We start from the raw sequence: 20892 nt of genomic DNA, 5'->3' as shown, positions 1-20892 counted from the left end.
TGTAATACCTAATAAAGTATGATTAACTAACAACGTCCCGACGCAACCAAATAAACATATTTCTCAAACGAGTAGATACCAATTGATCTTTTTATTTTTTAATGAATCCAAGACTGCTTTTATTAAGACAATTTCCAGTTGTCGTTACATGACATCTACCAAACCTAAAATGTATTTGTGTACGAAGACCATTCAAGAGGGTACCAGCGGTAGGTGTCTGTGTTCGGTGTCAGACAAACGCAACCCTTCATAAATCTTCGTCTGCTATAAATTTTCGCGATGCTCGCAAAAAAAAATCATTCTTGATCCAAAAGTAGCATTTCCCAATCTAGAACCAAAAATAACTATTTTAAACACAAAATTACGTTTATTTGTATTGGGTGTTTTTTTAAATTTCACCTCAAAGTAGGCGTTAAAGAGTCGATTGTGAACGCACTATACGGATTACGGATCAGCTGTTTAAATCTTCAACTTCAAGGCTTACTTTGAGGTGAAATTTTAAAAAACACCAGATACATACCATTAAAATTTTTCTTAGGAAATTGTCTGCCAAAATCCCCTCTCGTGCATGTCAAATTGTCTCATTCACAAATCATTAATTTGGATCTAGATTCAAAACATAGCGCAGTGAAAAATACAAAATTCTCCATCTCAATTGTTTCAGGTTATTTAGGAAACCGTTGTAGACTTGCAGATTAATTCCCGTCATTAGTAATCCTACACCTATGATGTTTACAGAATTATAGCTGCCAATCTGAATGAAGTTTCAGTACAAGTGTTTTCAATTGTTATAAGCTGTTGTTGAAATTATTGATTCTTCCAGTATGAATGATACAGAATGTTCCAAAACTATCGCCAAAAAAGCAATTTCCCATATCAACATCAACGCGAAATCGTAATCAAACGTTTTTTTTTTAATGCGTCTACATATATGATTTTACAGAGGTTTAAATTTTTATTTTATTTTATAACTTCTTAAAATTTTGTTTTGGCGGCAGTTTTGGAACACCTGTATAACAAATTTTTGCGCGTTATTCTACAGGAGGATGAGTAACAATAACTGTTTCAGTTGGCAATATGTAATAAAATGGTTTTCTCGTTGGAACATGACATAAAAGTCACCAAAAGTCACCAGAATATATTGCCAACTCAATCAGTAATTGTTACCGCGTAGACACTTGTCTCAGTGTCTGTCAAAAAACGTGCGATCTATCAGTGTACGGAGTATACAGACTGATTCACATAACTTTCCGATCCTAACGAAATTTAAATGCAGCCAGTAATACGTTATTCAGTGATACTTTATACCTTTATTTACTATGAAATCTGGACATCCCTGGCATTATTGACAATCACTTGACAGTTCCTTTTTGTATAATTCTGAAATAATTATTGTTACTTAAAATGTACTCCAATGACGAAAGGATCGATATGATATTGATATATGTATGATACGCCAGTTTCTTAAATTAAAAAAAAAAAGTTGATTACTGCCATTTTTAATTTTTTATAATTGAGACTTTTGTGAGGGATGTCTAAACCATATAAAACTTTAAAATAATTCATGTTTTTGGATCAAGTTATGAATGAAAAACGTATTGCTGGCTGCATTTAAATTTCGTTAGGATCGGAAAGTTATGTGAATCAGTCTGTATATGTATCGAGCGATCAAATTAATTTGTAATCGAGTTATCCATGAATCCGAAATCGTATGTCGTTTCTTGAACAAAAAACACAGCTTAAAACACAGGTTAGATCTGGGCATATCAATCGAAAAGACATACGGATTTAAATCCATGGATGACTCGATTACAAATTAATTTGATCACTCTTTATAAAAATCCAAACAACACACAACGTGAGGTTAGATTTTAATAGCTGATCCGTGGTACATTCACAATCGACAGTTTAACACCAACTCTGACGGGGAATTTAAAATTTAAATGAACAGCCGATATAAAAAGTCCATCTTTTCCTCTCAAGAGTAATGTAACTTTATAGCGCTGACCCAGCGAGGGCAATAATTACCCGAGCGCTGAAAATCCTGTTGTCTTGTGGTATACCTATACCTATGCTATTTCTAGCCGACATAATGTATTGAGTATGTATGTTGCAACTGTGTGGGTAGTTGTAAAGTGTAGATGCCTGCATTTGATTTTTTTTATACAATTGGCATTGCACATTGACTTGACAATTTTCAAAATTGCGCGACTATGAACTGTCAAATAAAATATCAATATCCGCGCAAGCTCACCAATCGTTGTCGGCGCAGGCTGATCAACTCACATCAGTGTTATTGGGGTTGCTGTCGTTTTGTTACAGTAGTTTTCAAGCACATTCCAAGGAAGTTTTTAGCAATTATCCTCAAAAAAACATTTTTCGTGGTGTCAGTTGCCTGTACAGTGTACTGTCAAAAACTTACTGTTTTACATAATTAAATCGTTCTAATTACAATGTGAAGAAATGATGTTAACGTGTTCTTACCTGAATTATATTTAAAAAACTGTTTTTACTGTACAAAAAGAAATGTTTCACAAAATCGGAGTGCTTTTATACTGCATCTTCACGATTGCACTGCATAAAGGTAAAGTGCCTTTTAATACGCAACATTAAAATACATATATGCATTTTCAATGTTATGGAAATAATATTATACGAATCGATTTGCAAGCACGGTAAAAAATTGCTGCCTCTGGATTTTATTACCTACAATCGTGTCATGTGTCGGCGATGTAAAATCAATTGCATTTTCTCGTTTGCACAAGGGTGTCTTTCGCTGAACAACTTAACATTAGTATATTACACTATAAGTGATGAAGTGCCTGTTTTTTCAACGAGTAATACCTACATGATATACTCTCGAGCCCCAGCGAATGAGGATCGTATTGCGAGTTGAAAAATCGCACTTTGATCACGAATTGTGTATACTATTTTTTCCAACATCGCTAATGAAAATGAGTCTCAATTTTAAATTTCTTTATAATTATTTTACTCCCCTATTTTTTGAATCTTTCGGATTTGGAGTTTCAATTAATGCAAATAACAGTGTTTTAAATTTTTATGTTAATAAGTATTAAATTAAATAAATTTTCCTCACTAGCGACTTTACTTTCTCCATTTTCATCACTAGTGATGCAAACGCCTATTTTCCTCACTAAATTGAGTGATGCAAGTATCATTTTATAAGCGATGTTGGAAAAAACTATTTTTTGCTATTAATAGATTGCTTAGAGAGTAGGTATGTGAAAATGTACTATGGCGGACAATAAATTTAGGCCGGCCTGTCATTGGCTTGACATCAAAATGTGCAACTAACCCCATTTTCGATTTTTGTCATTCTTGTCATCGTGACAGCGATAATCAAAATTAAAATTGGGGAAAGAAGCGTGCACCAGAGAGAAGTGCTACTACAAATCAGTTATGCTAGTGCGTCATAATCTGTAAGTTACGAAAAGGGAGAAGGAAACGCCAAACAGCTTGAAAATCTTCAGTTTGACAAACTGACACATCAGTCATAATGACAATAAATGGTCGCTTGCATTGACTTTTTTGAAATGTCAGAAATTTGCCGGCCTAAATTTATTGTCCGCCATAGTATACCACTAAAAAATGTCGTTATATTTTCGGGATACAGTAAAGCATCAGACACAAACAATTATTTCGTAGTTAAATCAAATTCTAAAACGAATAAAAGAAAAAATAAATCGGGTCCATAAAATTTTGAAAATTTTCCCCCAAAATTTGCGGAACAACTTAGCAGTACGTTTTTAAGTACCTAATCATTAAAATATCAGGTAAAAATGTTTAAAAAAATCAATCTACTTTTTTGTAGAAGATATGGACGTATTCGTTACACTGAATGTGGCAACATTTAAAAACATTCCATGTATCCCAATAGTCTGCAAATATTTCATTTTTGTTGTATCCATGGAAATGAGAGGGAAAAATCAAAACCATGTTGTCGTACGTTATTTGGGGTAAAACGGACATAAAATTACTACCTATGTACCACTTGGAAATGCTGGAAATAATGAATAAAATAATTGCAAACCTGATTACAATCGTTCAGAATTATTATGCCACTGGCTAGTAGAGTAGTTTATAGCCAGTTTATAGAAAGAGAATTAAATATTTAATTCGAATTAAATTTTAATGCGCGATTAACCCGAATCCGAAACTTCGATTGGTTCAATGTGATCACGTGTCAGTTAATCTGGCATTTGATTACTATTAAATTAATTTCGCTCTGTAAACTGGCCCAAAATCTTATTTAATATTTAAAATAAACTAGATCAAAGTTGCACCTTTTGAGCCCCCATATCTTCAAATCTAAGAGGTATAGAATTTTTTTATTATTGTTCTCATTATCTTCTAGCATGAGTTGATATTGCCCCATTGAGTTGTTCCGCGAATTTTGGGGCACCTAGTATAGATAACGGGTGTTTTTTTAAATTTGGCGTCGAAGTAGGCGTTGAACTGTCGACTGTGAACGCACTATACAGGTTACGGATCAGCTGTTTAAATCTTAAGGGCCCCACATACTGCGTTTTTGTTCGACGAACAAGTCTGTTCGAACAAAAACGACGAACACGAGTTGCACACACACTTGTACACTTCAACTTTATTTAAAGGTTTTAATGAGTGAATAAATATCAAGTTATACAGTGTGATTGAAAAAGATTGAGGACAATTTGAATTTGCCGCCTAGTGAATAATTTGTCATGTTGGTAACAAGTATTGACAGCAAAAATAAAGCTTGTAAGCTTGATATGATCATGGGCGTATCTACTGGGGAATTGCAAATTGGTGACAATTGACAAACGAAATGAAAACAATGGGTTTGACCCTGGTTTGACGGAAACCTATGGATAAATCTTGACAGCGAGGCTCTTCTGAAGCAAAACTGCCACACACAAAACATGAAACGCACTATAATTTATGGCACCAAATTCAACTTGTATTCATCCTTTTCCATCACACTGTATTTGTATAGCTATAAAAGCATATATTTTCCATAAACAGGGAAGACTGCGTAGAGTTCTATAAATTCCAGTAAGAACTTTCTGTTAATCTGGCGAAAATCCGTCATTTTCAAACAATAATTTGTCGCGACATACAAATCGCCAAAATCTGGTTTTATTATTTGGTACTACACCACTGCAAAAACCGACGTTTTTTAAAACCATTCACCGTACACACTTCAGATTTGCTCGAATTGACAAGACTGTCGAACAGGTTCGACGGACATAATCAGGGTAAACCTGATAATTTTCCTCATTTTTGTTCGCGAGCAAAACCGACGATTTTCCAGGCACACACTTCAGATTTGCATCGTTTTTGTTCGAACAGACTTGTTCGTCGAACAAAGACGCAATCTGTGGGGCCCTTTACGCTTTATGCCGGCGCCACACGATGCTACGAACGTTGGCTCCAACGTTGGACCGAACATTTGAGACAAATACGTTTGACAGTTGGTGCGACAAATGTACCGGCTACACGGTGTAGCAAATGTTTGATCCAAAAAGTGTGGTACAAACGTTTGTCCGGTTTGTCTAGAGTACAACCGTAGCTGCAAATTTCGCTTTTAAGAGTTACTTACACTTTGCGCTACACCTAGTAGCCTAGTACCCCCAGAACAGCCACCCAGAAATTGAAAACTGCTTTGAAGTTCGAACAAATCGTGTAGCCGTGCATCAAACCAACGAATGTTTTCGTCAAAGTGTCAAACGTTTGGAAGAAGTCCTTTGACCAGTGCCTTTGACGCGGTCAAGAATACCGACATCTGTCGTTCGTTCGTGGATTGAAGATCGGCCACACGATGCGACGCACTACCAACCCTCCATGTGCCTCCAGCGTTGGAGGGTGTTCGTAGCATCGTGTAGCGCCGGCATTTACACGAATGGTGCGATCTCAATCGACTCTCCAACGCCTACTTCGACGCTAAACTTAAAAAAACACTCTTTATGGCAGAATATAGCCTAAGGGAGTCCGTTTCGGCTCAGGGACGCGAGGGTCGCGGGTTCGATTCCGACCCAGGGCGAAATTTAAAAAAAAAAAATAAAAAAAAAGGCTATATTCTGTCTCGTGATTCAGAAGTCACGTTAAGCCATTGGTCCCGGTCTATTGAGTTGGTCACCATGCCCCTCATAGATTTGTAAACCAGTCCTAGACTGTGTAACAAATTTTAATTTTATTATGAAACCATTTATTCGTATTCCAAAATTGTTAAGATTAATGAACCTCTCAGTGTCATTTTTTTTATACAAGTTTTCATCCTCTTTTATTAGAAAATTTCGATATGTGTTACGAAATTACAAATTAGTAAAAAAAAATTAATAAACAAAAAAGATACATACCTACAGTACAGTGATAAAGTAAGGAACAAAATTTATAATTGCGTTATTTAATATTTTCAAGCAAAACGCTCGGATGGGTCAATTTTATTTTTTAATTAGCCACCTTATGACAAAAATTTTACTTATGACGTCATGTATTTTTGCACAATGACGTCATCATTGGTTTTTTAAATGACAATCCCCACTTTTTTGTCTCTTTTTGATAGACCTTCCTACTACCTAAACGATGAATTAAAAAAAATTGTTACCTGACAACAATTTTTTTGAGAAAATGACAAATTTTACTTCAAAAAATTTAATTTAATTTAAACGTAAAATTGTTTTTCAATGAGGTTATTTAAAATCGAGGATTTATTTTAACAGACCAAATAATTTAAAACATTACGGCAGAGACTTCGCGCTGAGATGGAACAAATTAGCCCTGACACTATTGAGCGCAGTGTAGATGTTTACAGTGTTTACACTCGTGTCGTTGGGCGCACTCGAATTCCCGTCTGACTTATTTCTTGTCATGAAGTAATGCAAGAATTCCCGTCAGGTGATTTATCAACTGATATAATCCATAACTCGAGTTCCCGTCAAGGGTAAAAGAGCGCTTCAATCCCTTACTTACCTACCCCTCTAGCCGTTGCCAGGTACCATTATTGTTTACCATTACGTGAACCAAAAAAAAATTTTTAATTTTAAAAAGTTACAAATACCATGTGATCAACAATTATATACTTAGATAAGGGGCGGCTGTGACTTTGACAGTGTCAGATTTTTCGTATTTTTGCTAAGTCAGCTAATAAACGTCAAACAACTGTCACTATTAACCGAATTTTAACGCAAAAATAGTTTTTATTTCAGAACATAGAAGATTCATCATTGAATCTTACTTTCGTAACAGTGCTTTCAATAACCAAGGTTTTTTTCTGACGGGAATTCGAGTCTAGAATTTCGGGTGCATTTTAACCTTGACGGGCATTCGTGTGCAGGATTAAAGGGCCTATGTCGAAGCCCAGGTATAAAATATTATGCTGACGGGAACTCGTGTGCACCGGTGTCGTTGAGTGCCAAATGGTTGTATCATCCGTGAATGGTTGGCGGGGGCACGATACACTTACAACGGTATGCCAGCGCGCATCCGAACGTCCTTTCTGACGTCATATGCGAGGCAAGAGCCCATGAGTTCTTTTAACTGGTTATTGCATTGATGGAAAACACCTACTTCTAATTGATTTAAAATTCTCAAAAAATTCAGGAATGATTATGTATCGCTGTAGAACATTTTGTAAAAATTTCAAATTTTTTACTGAAACAGGTAAATATTTCGGTTTAATTCAATAACAGCTAGGTAAATACATTAATTTACACAATTTTTCACTGAGAGTCCTTTCAAACATGTAGGAAAAATTTAGTGTCATTAAGATCATGAAAACATTACCGGTTTTTGAAATAAATGGAATTTGATGTTAAAGTGCAGAATTCTGCCATGATTTATTATTAAATTGGGCGATCCACAAAAGAGGTTGATATGGACTGTTTATGGTACCTTTTATGTAGTAATATATATATGCCCTTTATGGACTTAAGAATTACTAGAAAAGTTCCTAACTGTATTCGTAGTAAATCTCGGTAATTTTTCGCTGTTAAAATTGGAATAATTCAAAAAGTAATAATTTACTTTTAATAAAATTTAGGTAATTATATTTGTGCTTATTTTTTTTTTTATAATACATAGTTAAATTGGGATATTTTCAATGATGGGGAGTGCTATGGTCACCATGGCAACCGAATTGTTTTGTTTAAATAAATTATTGAAAAGTTTGCGCTACTTCCATGTTGTGTTTTTGTCGGTTGTTTTACCTGTTAAAATTTTTAATTTGACAATACGAGATACTAACTCAAAATACTGTTAAAATTTTGACAATTTTTTATAACGTACATTTTTTTTTTCTAAAAAATAACATAATTTTTCATTAAAATCTTATTTCCTATGTTTAATGTTTTGTTTGTCGGATATTCTTTGGCAAAGAATAATTTAAATAGCAGCTACCAATACAACATGATACCAAAAAAAAATTCAAAGACAAATAACAACAATAACAAATTCAAAGTGAGTCGCGAGGTGAGTCGTTTTTTGTGCCGGTGAGTGTATTTATAATAGTACATACATAATATCATAATTTTTTTATAGTGATATAATAATATATGTAATATAACAATATATTTAATATGTATAAAAGTCTATTAATCTTATTTTTACTACCAATTTTCATGAAATACAATGATACCAGCCATAAGCTCCTTTATAAGTGCCTCGCACATGACGTCATGCGCAGTGCTGGCCAGTTCTCGCACAGCTACTTGTCATACCGTTGTAAGTGTATCGTGGGCGGGGGGCAATTTCAACATTAGCTTAAATTTTATTGTTAACCTTAGATGTTTATTTGTTCTTTTTGAGCTCAATTACAATTTTGGTAATTGTTCATTTTAGCTCCCGGTCGAATTTTGGCGTTTTTTCTAGCCCGACACCCTTAGGGCGTCCTCCTACATCGTTTCCCACCACTCAAACTTTGTGCAAATGCCCTTGTTTTTCACTCTTGTTGTGTTTCAAGGTCGCGTCAATGTCTAGTATAACTTAAAGGGCATGGAATATGCATTTGCACAACATTTGAAGGTATGGGGGATGATCAGCAGAGGCCGTAGAACACGTTGGGGCCTATCCCAATGTCGAACGCGACCGGGACCTAAAGTGAACTATGACCGAAATTTTTACAGTAAAAATTAAATTAAATTTTTAAAGTAAAAATTTGTGATTTTCTCAAAAAAATTGTTATGTAAGATAACAATTTTTTTCATCTAGCAGGAAGGTCTATGAGGAAGAGAAGAAAAAAGTGGGGGTTGTCATTAAAAAAAAATTGGTGGTGACGTCATTGCGCAAAAACCAATGACGTTATTTAAACAAGTTGCACATTATATGATGGCATTTTTCGAAATGAAATCGAGCTATCCGAGCGATTTTCTTAAAAATATCGCTATTGTGAATTTTTTTTATTGGCTGTATAAATGAATTTTATAATCATAAGTTTTTAGAGAAAATGCTGTTTTTTTTTAAATCTCTTATCTTTGCCGTCCCGAAACTGGGCCAATGCTGACCCAGAACTAACAAATGTGTTAATATCGTTTATTTCATACTGTCCGGTTGATGTTCTATTACATTATCATCTTGAGTCCGGTAGGTGAGTTATAACAGTATCAGAGCCGGGAAGTGTCGCTAAGCAACACCTACCGGACTGTTTTATTTTTATAAATCAAATCTGACATGAAAAGTGAAAAAGTCAAAAAATATTCAATGTAAAAAACAATAGCAACGGCGGTTGCCACAGGAAAAAAGGTGATGTGATTTTCACAATATATAATGTGATTTTTTAATTTTTGAAATAAAATTATGATACAGAACAGACTTCCAGTATGAAATAAAATACAATTACAACTTTTACAAATACCTTTAATTAGAAATAAGCTACAGAGACAGGTCAATTAAGAAACTTATCCAATGGGGATTAACAATTGAAAAAAGTACAGTTCTTTTACCTATGCCATCTCAAAACATGAGATCCCAAAACTGGGTCAAATCTGACACAGTTTCCAAGCGATGACCTTAGGTCTATTTTGTATTTTATAGCATTATTTATTAAAAAAATTGAATTCTTAAAAGGAAATTTAACAAAAAAAAAATTGCTTTGGAAACGCACGACATTCATATGAGCCCGGGTGTAAAATTTTACAGGCTAGCCAGTTATAAGACATTTTCAAGGCAAATACAGTGACTTGTAAAACTGACGTTTACAAGTGCGGAAAAATGGTTATTATTCACACTCATTCTCTCTCTGACAAGAGTGGTATATAAAAAAATAAAGAACCGTCTTACTCCTAAATGTACTGTCGCGAGCAATAAATTTTGGTCGTCAATGTCATTTCAAAATTTGGTTAGATTGTCACAACTTTAAAAAATTTCCCTGCCTGATTATGCCCACGTCAACAAAAAAATGACAATTAATGTCATACAACATGATAATAGGTTATGATATTTACGACTGTTTTACCTATGAAGTTATATTCTTTAAAAGTACCTACCTATATTAATATTTTTATAATTTTTTGTTTCAGTAGCTTTGGCAGACCTTGAAGACGTGAGTGAAGAGGTGAGTTTTGCGTATTGGGTAGGTACCTACAGTTCGGGTCACGGAATTTTGGCCGTCACTTCTCATTCCATTGACATGAGATGTCAAGTGGCCCTTACTTATTCGTAACTTCATTTTTTGCTATTACAAGACTTGTCATTTTGACCATTTTGGAACAGACTTATATGAAAACAGGGACATTAGCCGCACTTTATTGAAATATTTTTTTTAAATTGACATGAAAGTGACAGCCAAAATTTCGTGACCCCAATTATACTATTAGGAGCATGGAATTTCGGGCAGCAATTTATGTCAAAATAAACTGTCACAATTATGCACAATTATTTTACATTTTAGTTATTGATTTCCAAAGTTTAATAAAAGACTGTTCAGTTTTCGGAAAATCACATCTAAACACTTGCAACTTTTCAGGATTGATGATTGCAATTTGTCAAGATGACAAGTGACAATAGTAGATATTAAAATGAGGTTATTATTATAATACGTCTAGCACCTAAAGCCTATTTCATATCAGTCAAATTTCCAGTCTGCCCGAAATTCCGTGCTCCCAACAACTGACAACAGTCAGTAGGGGATTTTGCCGTACAAAAGGTGGGGTAGTAATGATTTTGAAATATGTTGTTTGAGTAGAGGCTTTGATGAAAAATATTAATTTTCGACGTTGGCGCGGTGAGCGCGAGCCGCCTTCTTGAATGAAAGGTGCAAAAAACAGGTTTTCACAGAATAACTCGATAACGGTTCGTTATATGAAAAATTTGGCAACTTTCGGAGGAGACCACCACACTAGCTACGCTTCGCTCTATACGTCCAGCAGTTTGGGGAAAAGAAAATCCATCTTCACGAAGCCCTAAAATGCGTCCCCGAGGTTCAAACGGTTCAAACTGAAAAAAATTAGCGTGTCTCCTTCTGCGAGACATTTTTAATTACACTGACGTTTTTAAGGTAGGATAAAACTGGCATTTCTTTCAACAGATACCTAACGTTATCAAACGCAATAAGATACTTTGGTTTTCAACAAAATGTTGATTACGACGGTGAGTTCTTTGTCCGAATTCCTTCAAACTTTAATCACTTGTTACTGATATACATACTACGTGACAAAGAAAGGTAAACACCCTTTTATTGATCTTCATTCTCTTGTTGTCATCTTACGATGTCCGGTGCCCTTAGCCCTGTGTTCACGGCCTTCTGGAGTCCATGCCTGACAACATCTTAAAATGTTGTCTACAGATCTGCCAATTCTTCTGGCAATTTCTAAAATCCGCCCTCTTTCAAAGTCACTAAGCTGAGGAATCTTACCAAGTGTACGCACTCGCGACATTTCTCGCTTTACAAAAACACTTTTCCAACAAGTTTTCTAAAATTCAAAAGTCAAAATTTTCAATGCAAACAAAATTTCCTTACACTTGTAATAACCGAACTAGCAGCACAAAAGGCAGAATACTGCATAGATAGGGCTGCAAATTTAATCATTTCTTATCTGACCCAAAACACATTTGCCCGCAAAAACTTATTGAAATAAAACTATAAATACCTACTGGGTGTTTACCTTTCTTTGTCACGTAGTATAATAACGGGTGTTTTTTAAAATTTGGCGTCGAAGTAGGCGTTGAACTGTCGATTGTGAACGCACTATACAGGTTACCGATCACGGATCAGCTGTTTAAATCTTACGCTTTTACACAAGTGGTGCACTCTCAATCGACTCTCCAACGCCTACTTCGACGCCAAATTTAAAAAACACCCTTTATATTATCCGTTCTCCTGACAACCGCACTGTCAGTGCGGTCAATATAATGACAATTTCAAATTATTCTTGTCAAAAATATGGCACCTTCAGTTTTTGATAAATATAGAATTGTCTTACTTGCTTCTGAAGGGTTGTCTATCGGGCAAATTGATGTTGATCTTTTGGTTTCGAACTCTGCTTCCGCAGGTGGGGTTTACCCCACTCGTATGACACCCACAGATTAAATGATTTTGACAACACTAAAAAATAAGGTTAACCATCCTAAAACTTGCTTTACAATTGAATATCATTAATGTCACATTGACGACCAAAGTATTTTGGCCGCGATAGTACGGTTGGCTTCAAAAAAAAAAACGGGAACTGCCATAAAAAGTTCTGTCAGATTTTATTAAATTTTTATAGTTTGAAACGGAGTTTTAGAATTTAGGTTAAAAAACTGCACTCATGTGTCAGAAATGTCAGTTATGCAAATACCTACCCCTCAGTACAAATACTGTCAAACAGACACAAATTGACAAATTCAATTTCCAATTCACATTAGGTCAAATTTCATTTCCCGTTTTTTTTTGAAGCCATTTGTACGTGCCTTATACAGGTGTCCCAGAACTCGCGGATCAAACTTACAGTGCGTTTTCCTTGGTGATAACTGAAAGCAATAGCGTTTAAAAAAAAGGACAGGGTATAATCGATTTTTTGTAATGAATAATTAAAGTTGACCAATCAGAAGGACGCTGTTAATTTGAATTTCACGTAAATTTAACCAACAGTTTGAATTGCCTAGCAACATAATTCTAGTAAGAATGGTATGGAATTTCAAGTAAATGTTTGGGCAACTGTGAAGATTTTGACAACGTCAAGTTATAATTTGATTCGAAATTGTCAAACTTCGTATTGAAATCAGAGTATGCCGAAATGCTCATACTTTATGAAGAGTGCGTGCGCAATGCACGTGAGGATGCAAGGGAATATGCAATACGTTTTCCACGACGTTTGCCACATTCAAATTATAACGTATTTCTAAATACGGTTGGTGGATCGTGCTCGAGACACGGGGTCCTTGGTGCCTACCTAACGAGAAATTGGTGGTCCCCCGCGAGAAGTTAGAACGCCAGAGACTGAAGATACTGTTCTTCACTCCTTTGATGACGACGATAGAAGAAGCATATCGTCGGCTTTCTTTAAAAACCGTGTACGTCTAATTAGCAAAATTTTTCAGGAGACACATAAAACTGTTTCAAATTCTATTTTTTGGCGCTTATTCTTACAGTTTTTAAATTCAACGCAACGACAGAGGCGACATTGCCGACATACGAGATTTTAATAGCAGTTGAAAATCACAGTTTAATTTTAAAAAACGTTAAAAACAAAAAATTCTAGAAAATAGGACTTACAGGGTTTTTAAAGAAAGCCGACGATATTTGAAGAACTACAACGTATATTTACCTACCGCGAAACTATCAATACTTTAGAAGAACTGAATGACCGAATTCACGAAGCACTGGCTTCTGTTATTCCTAATATGCTTTGGCAAAGGAAAATTTAATAAAACGAGCTCGCCTATTCCTTCAGATGAAATGTGGTCATTTTGAACACTTGTTATAAATTATTCTTTTTATTTTGCATGTTTCATATTTCATTCTACATCGTTTAAGTTATAAAATGCGATCTTAAATTTTTAATAATGATGCTAACATAAATAGGTTAGTTCAATCCAGTTTTGTCTTCTTTCTTTCAAAACTATGCTTGATCTGTTGTTCAAAACCTACGTGTAACTCCAGCTTTTTTGCAATGTCAAGAATGTTCCTAAAAGTGTTTTCTTTCATTTCGATGATGACGAGGCCCGCTCGTGTAGCTGCGCTACCTAATACGTTGCAGTTGGACAGTGTACCTATGCACAGGAGTCAGGATAAATTTCTTGTGATTCCGATTTACTTCACAAACCCTACATATTTCACTTTTTACTAAGATTTTTAAGGTAGTAATATTACTCACTTGACGCTACGTCGCCATTTTACCTTCCATCAATAAAGGTTCAATTCATCATATCCCTCCCGTCAATTTCCCATACCCCTCAAGGTTACAATTGCTCTGGAAATTTTCACTCATGACAAACCATATTTCATTCATTGCCGGAAGAAGAAACATCTTGCGTTGCCTGATTTAGATTCTATACATTTGTTCACCTCCTTTTGGCGAAATTATCCCATTTTTGGTTATTTCAAAAGTACCTGTCACTTTTGACGTCTGTTCCGACAAGTCGACCAGATAAATATTGAATATAATTTTATGATTTATCGAATTATACGTTGCTTGGCAATTGAGGGAAGGTACTCAAGTTTCTCTTAAGGATGAACTGGAGTAACATTGAAAAATGGCGAAATTTGCTTAAAATTGGTACAATAGTCCTTTCATCCATTCTAAAATACTGTGCCAAATTTAAAAAAATTTGGTCGAGGAATTTTAAAGTTATTACCTTTTAAAGTTTCGAGATATTTTACACGTGTTCTTATGAGAAATGGAGCAATGGTCGCATAAAAATTGATAAAAAACATATTTCAAAAAGGCCAATTTTTCTCAAATTTTTCACACATAAAGTATCGATGTCGTAGAATTTTCTAATGAATTTACAAAAAAAGTTGGTCGAGGATTTTCCTTGTAATCGCTAATTACATGAGGAAAAACACGGTTTTTGAGGTTATGTATCTGTTTTAATTTCAATAAAAGTGAACAAAATGCATATAATTGACGTCGGTATGCAACATTACACTCATATCGCACGTTTTACTGCAGTTACGTTAAGAACTTTAACAGAAATCAATGAAAATTGAAATTCAGTGTGTTTTTGTTTACTTTCATGTACAGTCTTAGTCAAAAGATTGTAAAATCACATGTCAGTAATTATCTAAATATCAAGAAAATAAACACAAAATTTACTTATTTTTTACATTACATTATAATTATAATTTACATTATAATTCGTTTCCAAAAATTAAAAAATTTTTTTCTAACATTGATTTCTCGTAATAAACGTTTCATAGCATTATAAGAATTCCGCAACTTTTTGCTGAGATTGTTACTCCAGTTCATCCTTAAAGGGAAAATTAGATCGAGCTCTATTGGTCAATTTGATTAATTCATAACTAAAAAGCTGTTGCACCCTGATTATTTTTCGAAACGTTTTTTACCTTCATTACCATCAAGGAATATACAGTTTAAATTTGATTCGCGAGTTCTGGGACACCTGTATACCTAGTTAGAATAAAATCAGTTTTTTTTGTTTTAATTCATGTCTCATTGCCTTGGTGGATTATAATTCGTGTTAGTGTTAAAAATGTTAGTAATAATTTGCTCGAAAAATATTAAATGTAGGTAATTCGGCAAACGGCTGCAGGAATGCTGTTCCAGTAAAATAGATTAATTGTCAAAGAGATTATGAATTTATCAAGGATTACCTTGTAGCCTTGTACCGTATTCGTTCGGCAGGAACGCGTTGATGAAAATAGCTCACTGAAAATTACCATTTCCGAATTCTCAATTCGCTCTAAATTGACTACGCTTTGAGTGTAATAAAATGAAGGTTTCGCAATCAGGACGAAACTCATTTTGCGACTCGATTTAAGTGAAGTCTTTGTGTCCAGTATGTATCAGTTTTTTTATTGCATAAAATATCCAATTCGTCACGAAGATGAAATGAAAGTAACAGTTCTTTTCGGTTTCTAACTAGTATTATAATATATAATTAAAACAAAATCACACCAATCTGAACGTACAGTCGTGAGCAATAAATTTTGGTCGTCACGGTCATTTTTTGAGGCAATCGAAAATGCTCCATTGTAAAACAGTCGTAAATAACCTATTATGACATTAATTTTTTTCTCAATTTTTTGACACTTTGTTGACGTGGGCATAATCAGACAGGGAAATTTTTTAAAGTTGTGACAATCTAACCAAATTTTGAAATGACCTTGACGACCAGAATTTATTGCACGCGACAGTAGATTTCTTGTCGCTGAAATGACATTTCAGTAAAAATAGGAGGAACTACCATATTTTCAAATATTGGGTATTCATTTAAATGTATCCTCAAAGGAGGCGTTGAAGAGTCGATTGCGAACGCACCACGGATTACAGATCACCAAGGAGGTTATAGTATTTTACCGGTTTCAGTATAGTAAGCCTTGGTTTACATTCACAAAAGTTGGATGGTAGGTGAGTCATAATTGTACTAGTACAGTTATGCTGTAGGGTAATATTGTCATAGTGACAAGTCAACAACAATCAACAAATGAAGACAATATCTAACTTTATTCATTATTAATTCAAACAGACGGAACTAAAAACAACAATAATTACTTACATAGACGGAACTCTGCCATAGTAAAAAAAGAGTGTGCACGACAGAAGTGAAAACTTCTATAATGCTCGTTACTGATTTTAAGTAATATGTATTCTATAAATTATATTATTATTATGGATGATAGTACTTCGAGGAATAAGGAGCAAGGCATAAATAATTAATATTGTTTAAATCCAATGCTGTTTTTGAATAAACATAAAAAATATGTATTTTTCAATAGAAACTGCAAATACGTCCGCTTTTAGAGGTACACTCTGGAAAGATTTGCGAGGTTAGTTTGGATGTTTAAGTTTTATTTTCTTGACGATGATATTGAACACAACACAAGTTTTCATAGCAATCCTAGCAATACCCTGTATTATGATAATTTGTTCATTTTCCTCTTCACATTTTGCTACACAAATTTTTCCAATACATGAATAATTGTTGAAGCCATATAATTGAGAATGACGTATTAAATCCTACATTCATCTGTAAACGTACAATATTTGTCGTGTCTTTATCGTTTATATTATATAAAACTATACAGGGTATTTCACGAATGATAAGGAGCCTGACGGAATAATAAATTCAACCTACAATACATTTTCAAACAAAGCCGGACATTTTAATGCCAGTAGCCAGCTTTTTTCGGAAATATAGTGTGGGTTGCATTTTAAATTAAGTCAGGCTTATTATCACTCGTGAAATATCCTGTATATATATACAGTTACTACTCCTGCAGCTCTGCACTGAGGTCACTCAGGTCACAACACAATTATCACTGAAAACTGAAAACTGACAAGTGACGCACAGGTGATTGTTTTTCGCTCGCTCCGCAAAAAATCTCGACTCCCATGATTTTAGCTTACCGTGTCGTTCTGCGGACGATTTGCGCTGATCTGCGAACGATTTTCGCTTGTGCTGCGTTATGATTTTACCGTGTCGCATGAAACTAATTCACTGCCCGGGAATTAAATGTATGTACTATTCCGGACACGGAATCTTGGCCATAACTGACATTTAACTGACAAATATGTGTGAACTGGCCTTTATTGAATATAACCCAACTTTTGACTCGATAATGCCATTTCCTTGCTTTTTTGATGTCAGAATTAAAACTTCAAAGTGATTTTTAATAATTGTCATTTATTAATGACGCTAATGATTGGTTTATATCATTTTTTTTAGAGATGTCAAAAAAATGTTGGCCAAGATTCCGTGTCCGGAATAGTACCTAGTGCGCCTAAAGAAGTTTTCACTTCAAAAATGAACTGCACTTCGTAGCATCGGGCATCGGGTAGTACGTCCAGAATGATGAGGGGCTATATTTCTTCGACTCTATAAACAAAAAGATAAATACGCTACGAAACTAACACTATGAGCACTTACCAGCTTGTTCTGCTTCATTTAAGATGTTTTCCGGTAAAACACTATCATTCAAACTCATTTTGCGAAATGTCTGTTTGCATAAACAACCAAATGTAACTATGACACCTGAACATACCTATCATGCAAACGCGATCAACCCAATTTGTTTTAAAACGAGTTTTTGGATTAATTGTTTTAAATTCTCTTCGGCTTATTCTGAAACCGGTAAACTATTGAACAAACCACGGATGTTATGAATCATAACAACTTTAGATGTCTTAAAATCCTCGCTCTACGAGCTCGGATTTCAAACCGACATCTGCGGTAGTTATGATAGTCATAACATCGTTAGGTGTCTTAATAGCTATTACAATAGAAGTCCGTTAGGACAACCTTTACTGCCGAGCCAGAGATTTTGTGAGACGAGCTCGCAGAGTGAGTCGAATAAAACTGGCGAGGCAGTAAAGGCCCTAACGGACGTGTATTGTACAATTGTTTTTGTAATATCTCTACGATTCGTTCGCAATTATCTTTTCGAAATACATTTTTTTTCAACGCCATCGAAAAAACCGAATGATTAATATATAATAAAAAAAATAACTTTCCGTTGAAAATAAATGAATGAAATCAGTAAAAAATCGCCATCAAGATATTTCCGATGTCCGGAAGTGAAGTCATCGTTATTGCCAGCAAAATCGCGTTTGTGTTAGTGTTAAAATTGTGAAGCATCATCTTCGATTTTCTCTACATTTGCTGCTGTTTGTCAGATTTGTTCAACACTTAACTTTACGTTGAAAATAAACGACTGAAATCAATAAAAAATCGCGATCAAGATATTCCCGATGTCCGAATGGCCCCAGAGCAAGTGAGGTCATCATTATTCCCTGCAAAATCGCGCTTGTGTTGGTGTTACAATTCTGAAGCATCATTTTCGATCTCGTCTACATCTGCTAGTGGCATACGGATTTCGATTAATTCAAGGTGTGTCCCATAACATGAAACATTAATTATTGTACCAATTGTAAAAAAGTTGAAAAATAAAGTTTAGATCTACGTTGCTATAGTTATTTAGTTATTCATAACGGCCGCTCCCACTCATAACGGACACCCTTAACGGACTACGGCCGTTATGCGGTTGTTTACATGGTGACAAACAGTCCGGAAAGCCACCTTTAACAACTAGATATTACAAAAAAAAAATAAAAATTTAACTTCCTTGCAGATCAAGTGGTGGGTTCACAATCGACCCTTCAACGCTAATTCTGTGGCTTAAAACTAAAAGGGTCAATGTCAAAATTATGACATGAGAATATTGCAATCGTTAAATCGGCCAAAACGACATTAGCCCTTATCTTTAGCTGATGTAGGTACCTATAGTTGGTTGAAAAAAAAAAAAAAAACACCGGGAACTGTCAGAATAAAATTGACACATTTTTCCAATTATGTATTTCATAGTGTGAAACCTTCTTAGGAGAGATAGGTTAGAATTATGGTCAAAATTCAATGACATTTTTAAAAATTATTTGATAGATATGGTCGATTAGACAATTAATTGACAAATGGACAAAACCAAGTTTACATTAGGAAAATTTTCTTTTCCCCGTTTTTTTTTGCAATCATGTATGTATTTATGGATCTGCTATTGGTTGGAAATGAAGAAGAGCAAGAAAAGAAATCAAATGCAAAGATGAACTCAAAACAGCAAAACATTGACATTGGCTCTTTTAGCTCCAAGCCACCGAATTATGAGGATACATTTAAATGAACACCCGATATTAATAATCTATTTCAATATTGTTGCAAAACAGGGGGATTAAACACTTGTGGTGTAAACTTCCCACTTGCAGAAAAATCAGTGCTTTGCATATACAGGGTTATTCTAAATGATTGTGGTCGAAGTACGCGTGGAAACTGAATGTAAAATTTATGGTTGCCGCTCCATATAAAAAACATCAAAATGATGTGGAAAAAATGAGTACACACCGTTCACACACAGCAGTTAAATTGGGTGCAAAACAACTCAATATTTTTAAAATTGATTGCAAAACAACTCAATATTTCTCGATTCAATCGTTAATTTAACAAAAACAAATAAAAATCTCATCACCGCACTTTTCAGCTAAAAAATGACAGTGACAACGACAAAACTGACAGTTCTCATGAAAGCGGCAAAAATGTAATAACATGGGCATGGCCTACTTCAACTACAATCATTTAGAATAACCTGTATATGTATAGGACAAGAATGCATCAAATTAAAATATCACTTAAGGAAGACGTAGGTAGGTAATACCATTAGGTACTGTTACATTAAAAAAAAAATGCAAGTTTTCTCCATGATTCGATCATCGTGCGCACGACGTTTGCCGCCAAAAACAATAATAACCCGAATTGATTGAGGCGAAACTATAAAAGACAGGAGAGAGTGAGGGGAAGGGGCTTTTGGTCTTTGGTCAGGGAGGTCAGATCGGGTGCGGGACTGTGAAAGGGGCTGAAACGGCGAGAAAAGAGTGTGGAGACGTCGAGGGTTCGAAGAGGGTGAGGCTGGAAGAAGAGTCCAGGAAGTCCAAACCCAGACGCTGAGGAGCGGATTTGCGGATCCCCGACGGATGGTTCGTGAAGAACTAAACGCCGGAGTGCGGAGTCAAATTCCACGCCCGGATTTCGTCGTCCACCGTGGGCCCGAGGAAGTCCCCGAGGAAAGTCCAGGTCTCCAGAGACGTCGACCGCCCCGTGACGATCAAGGCCAGGGTGATAGAAAAAATGTTTAGTTTTCGCGAAGCCAGCGCGTCGTTTCAGGCAGAACGTTTTTTTTGTTCGGCTTGAGTTATCGGTCTGCTGGTGACCTCGACCTCGCCTGCAAACGGCCGGTCAGGCCGATAACAGTTT

At 35.1% G+C, this 20892-nt stretch overlaps 1 protein-coding gene across 4 annotated transcripts in view; it reads left to right on the top strand.

Moving 5' to 3' along the window:
- The first annotated feature begins 2302 nt into the window (after nucleotides 1–2302).
- The window catches only part of LOC138123441 (uncharacterized), a 24876-nt gene continuing 6286 nt past the window's right edge, over nucleotides 2303–20892 (top strand). Inside the window, exons 1-2 of one of the 4 annotated variants that reach the window (XM_069038199.1) lie at nucleotides 2303–2584; nucleotides 10515–10564. In XM_069038199.1, the coding sequence (XP_068894300.1) occupies nucleotides 2527–2584; nucleotides 10515–10564 (108 nt within the window). In that variant the 5' untranslated portion in view covers nucleotides 2303–2526. Of the gene's footprint in view, nucleotides 2585–10511; nucleotides 10565–20892 lie in introns of all 4 variants that reach the window. The other 3 variants (XM_069038198.1, XM_069038200.1, XM_069038201.1) reach the window with 3 other exon arrangements.

Source organism: Tenebrio molitor, chromosome 2, assembly GCF_963966145.1.
Source record: "Tenebrio molitor chromosome 2, icTenMoli1.1, whole genome shotgun sequence".
NCBI classification, from domain to species: domain Eukaryota; kingdom Metazoa; phylum Arthropoda; class Insecta; order Coleoptera; family Tenebrionidae; genus Tenebrio; species Tenebrio molitor.
This window is presented reverse-complemented; position numbering and strand designations above follow the sequence as displayed.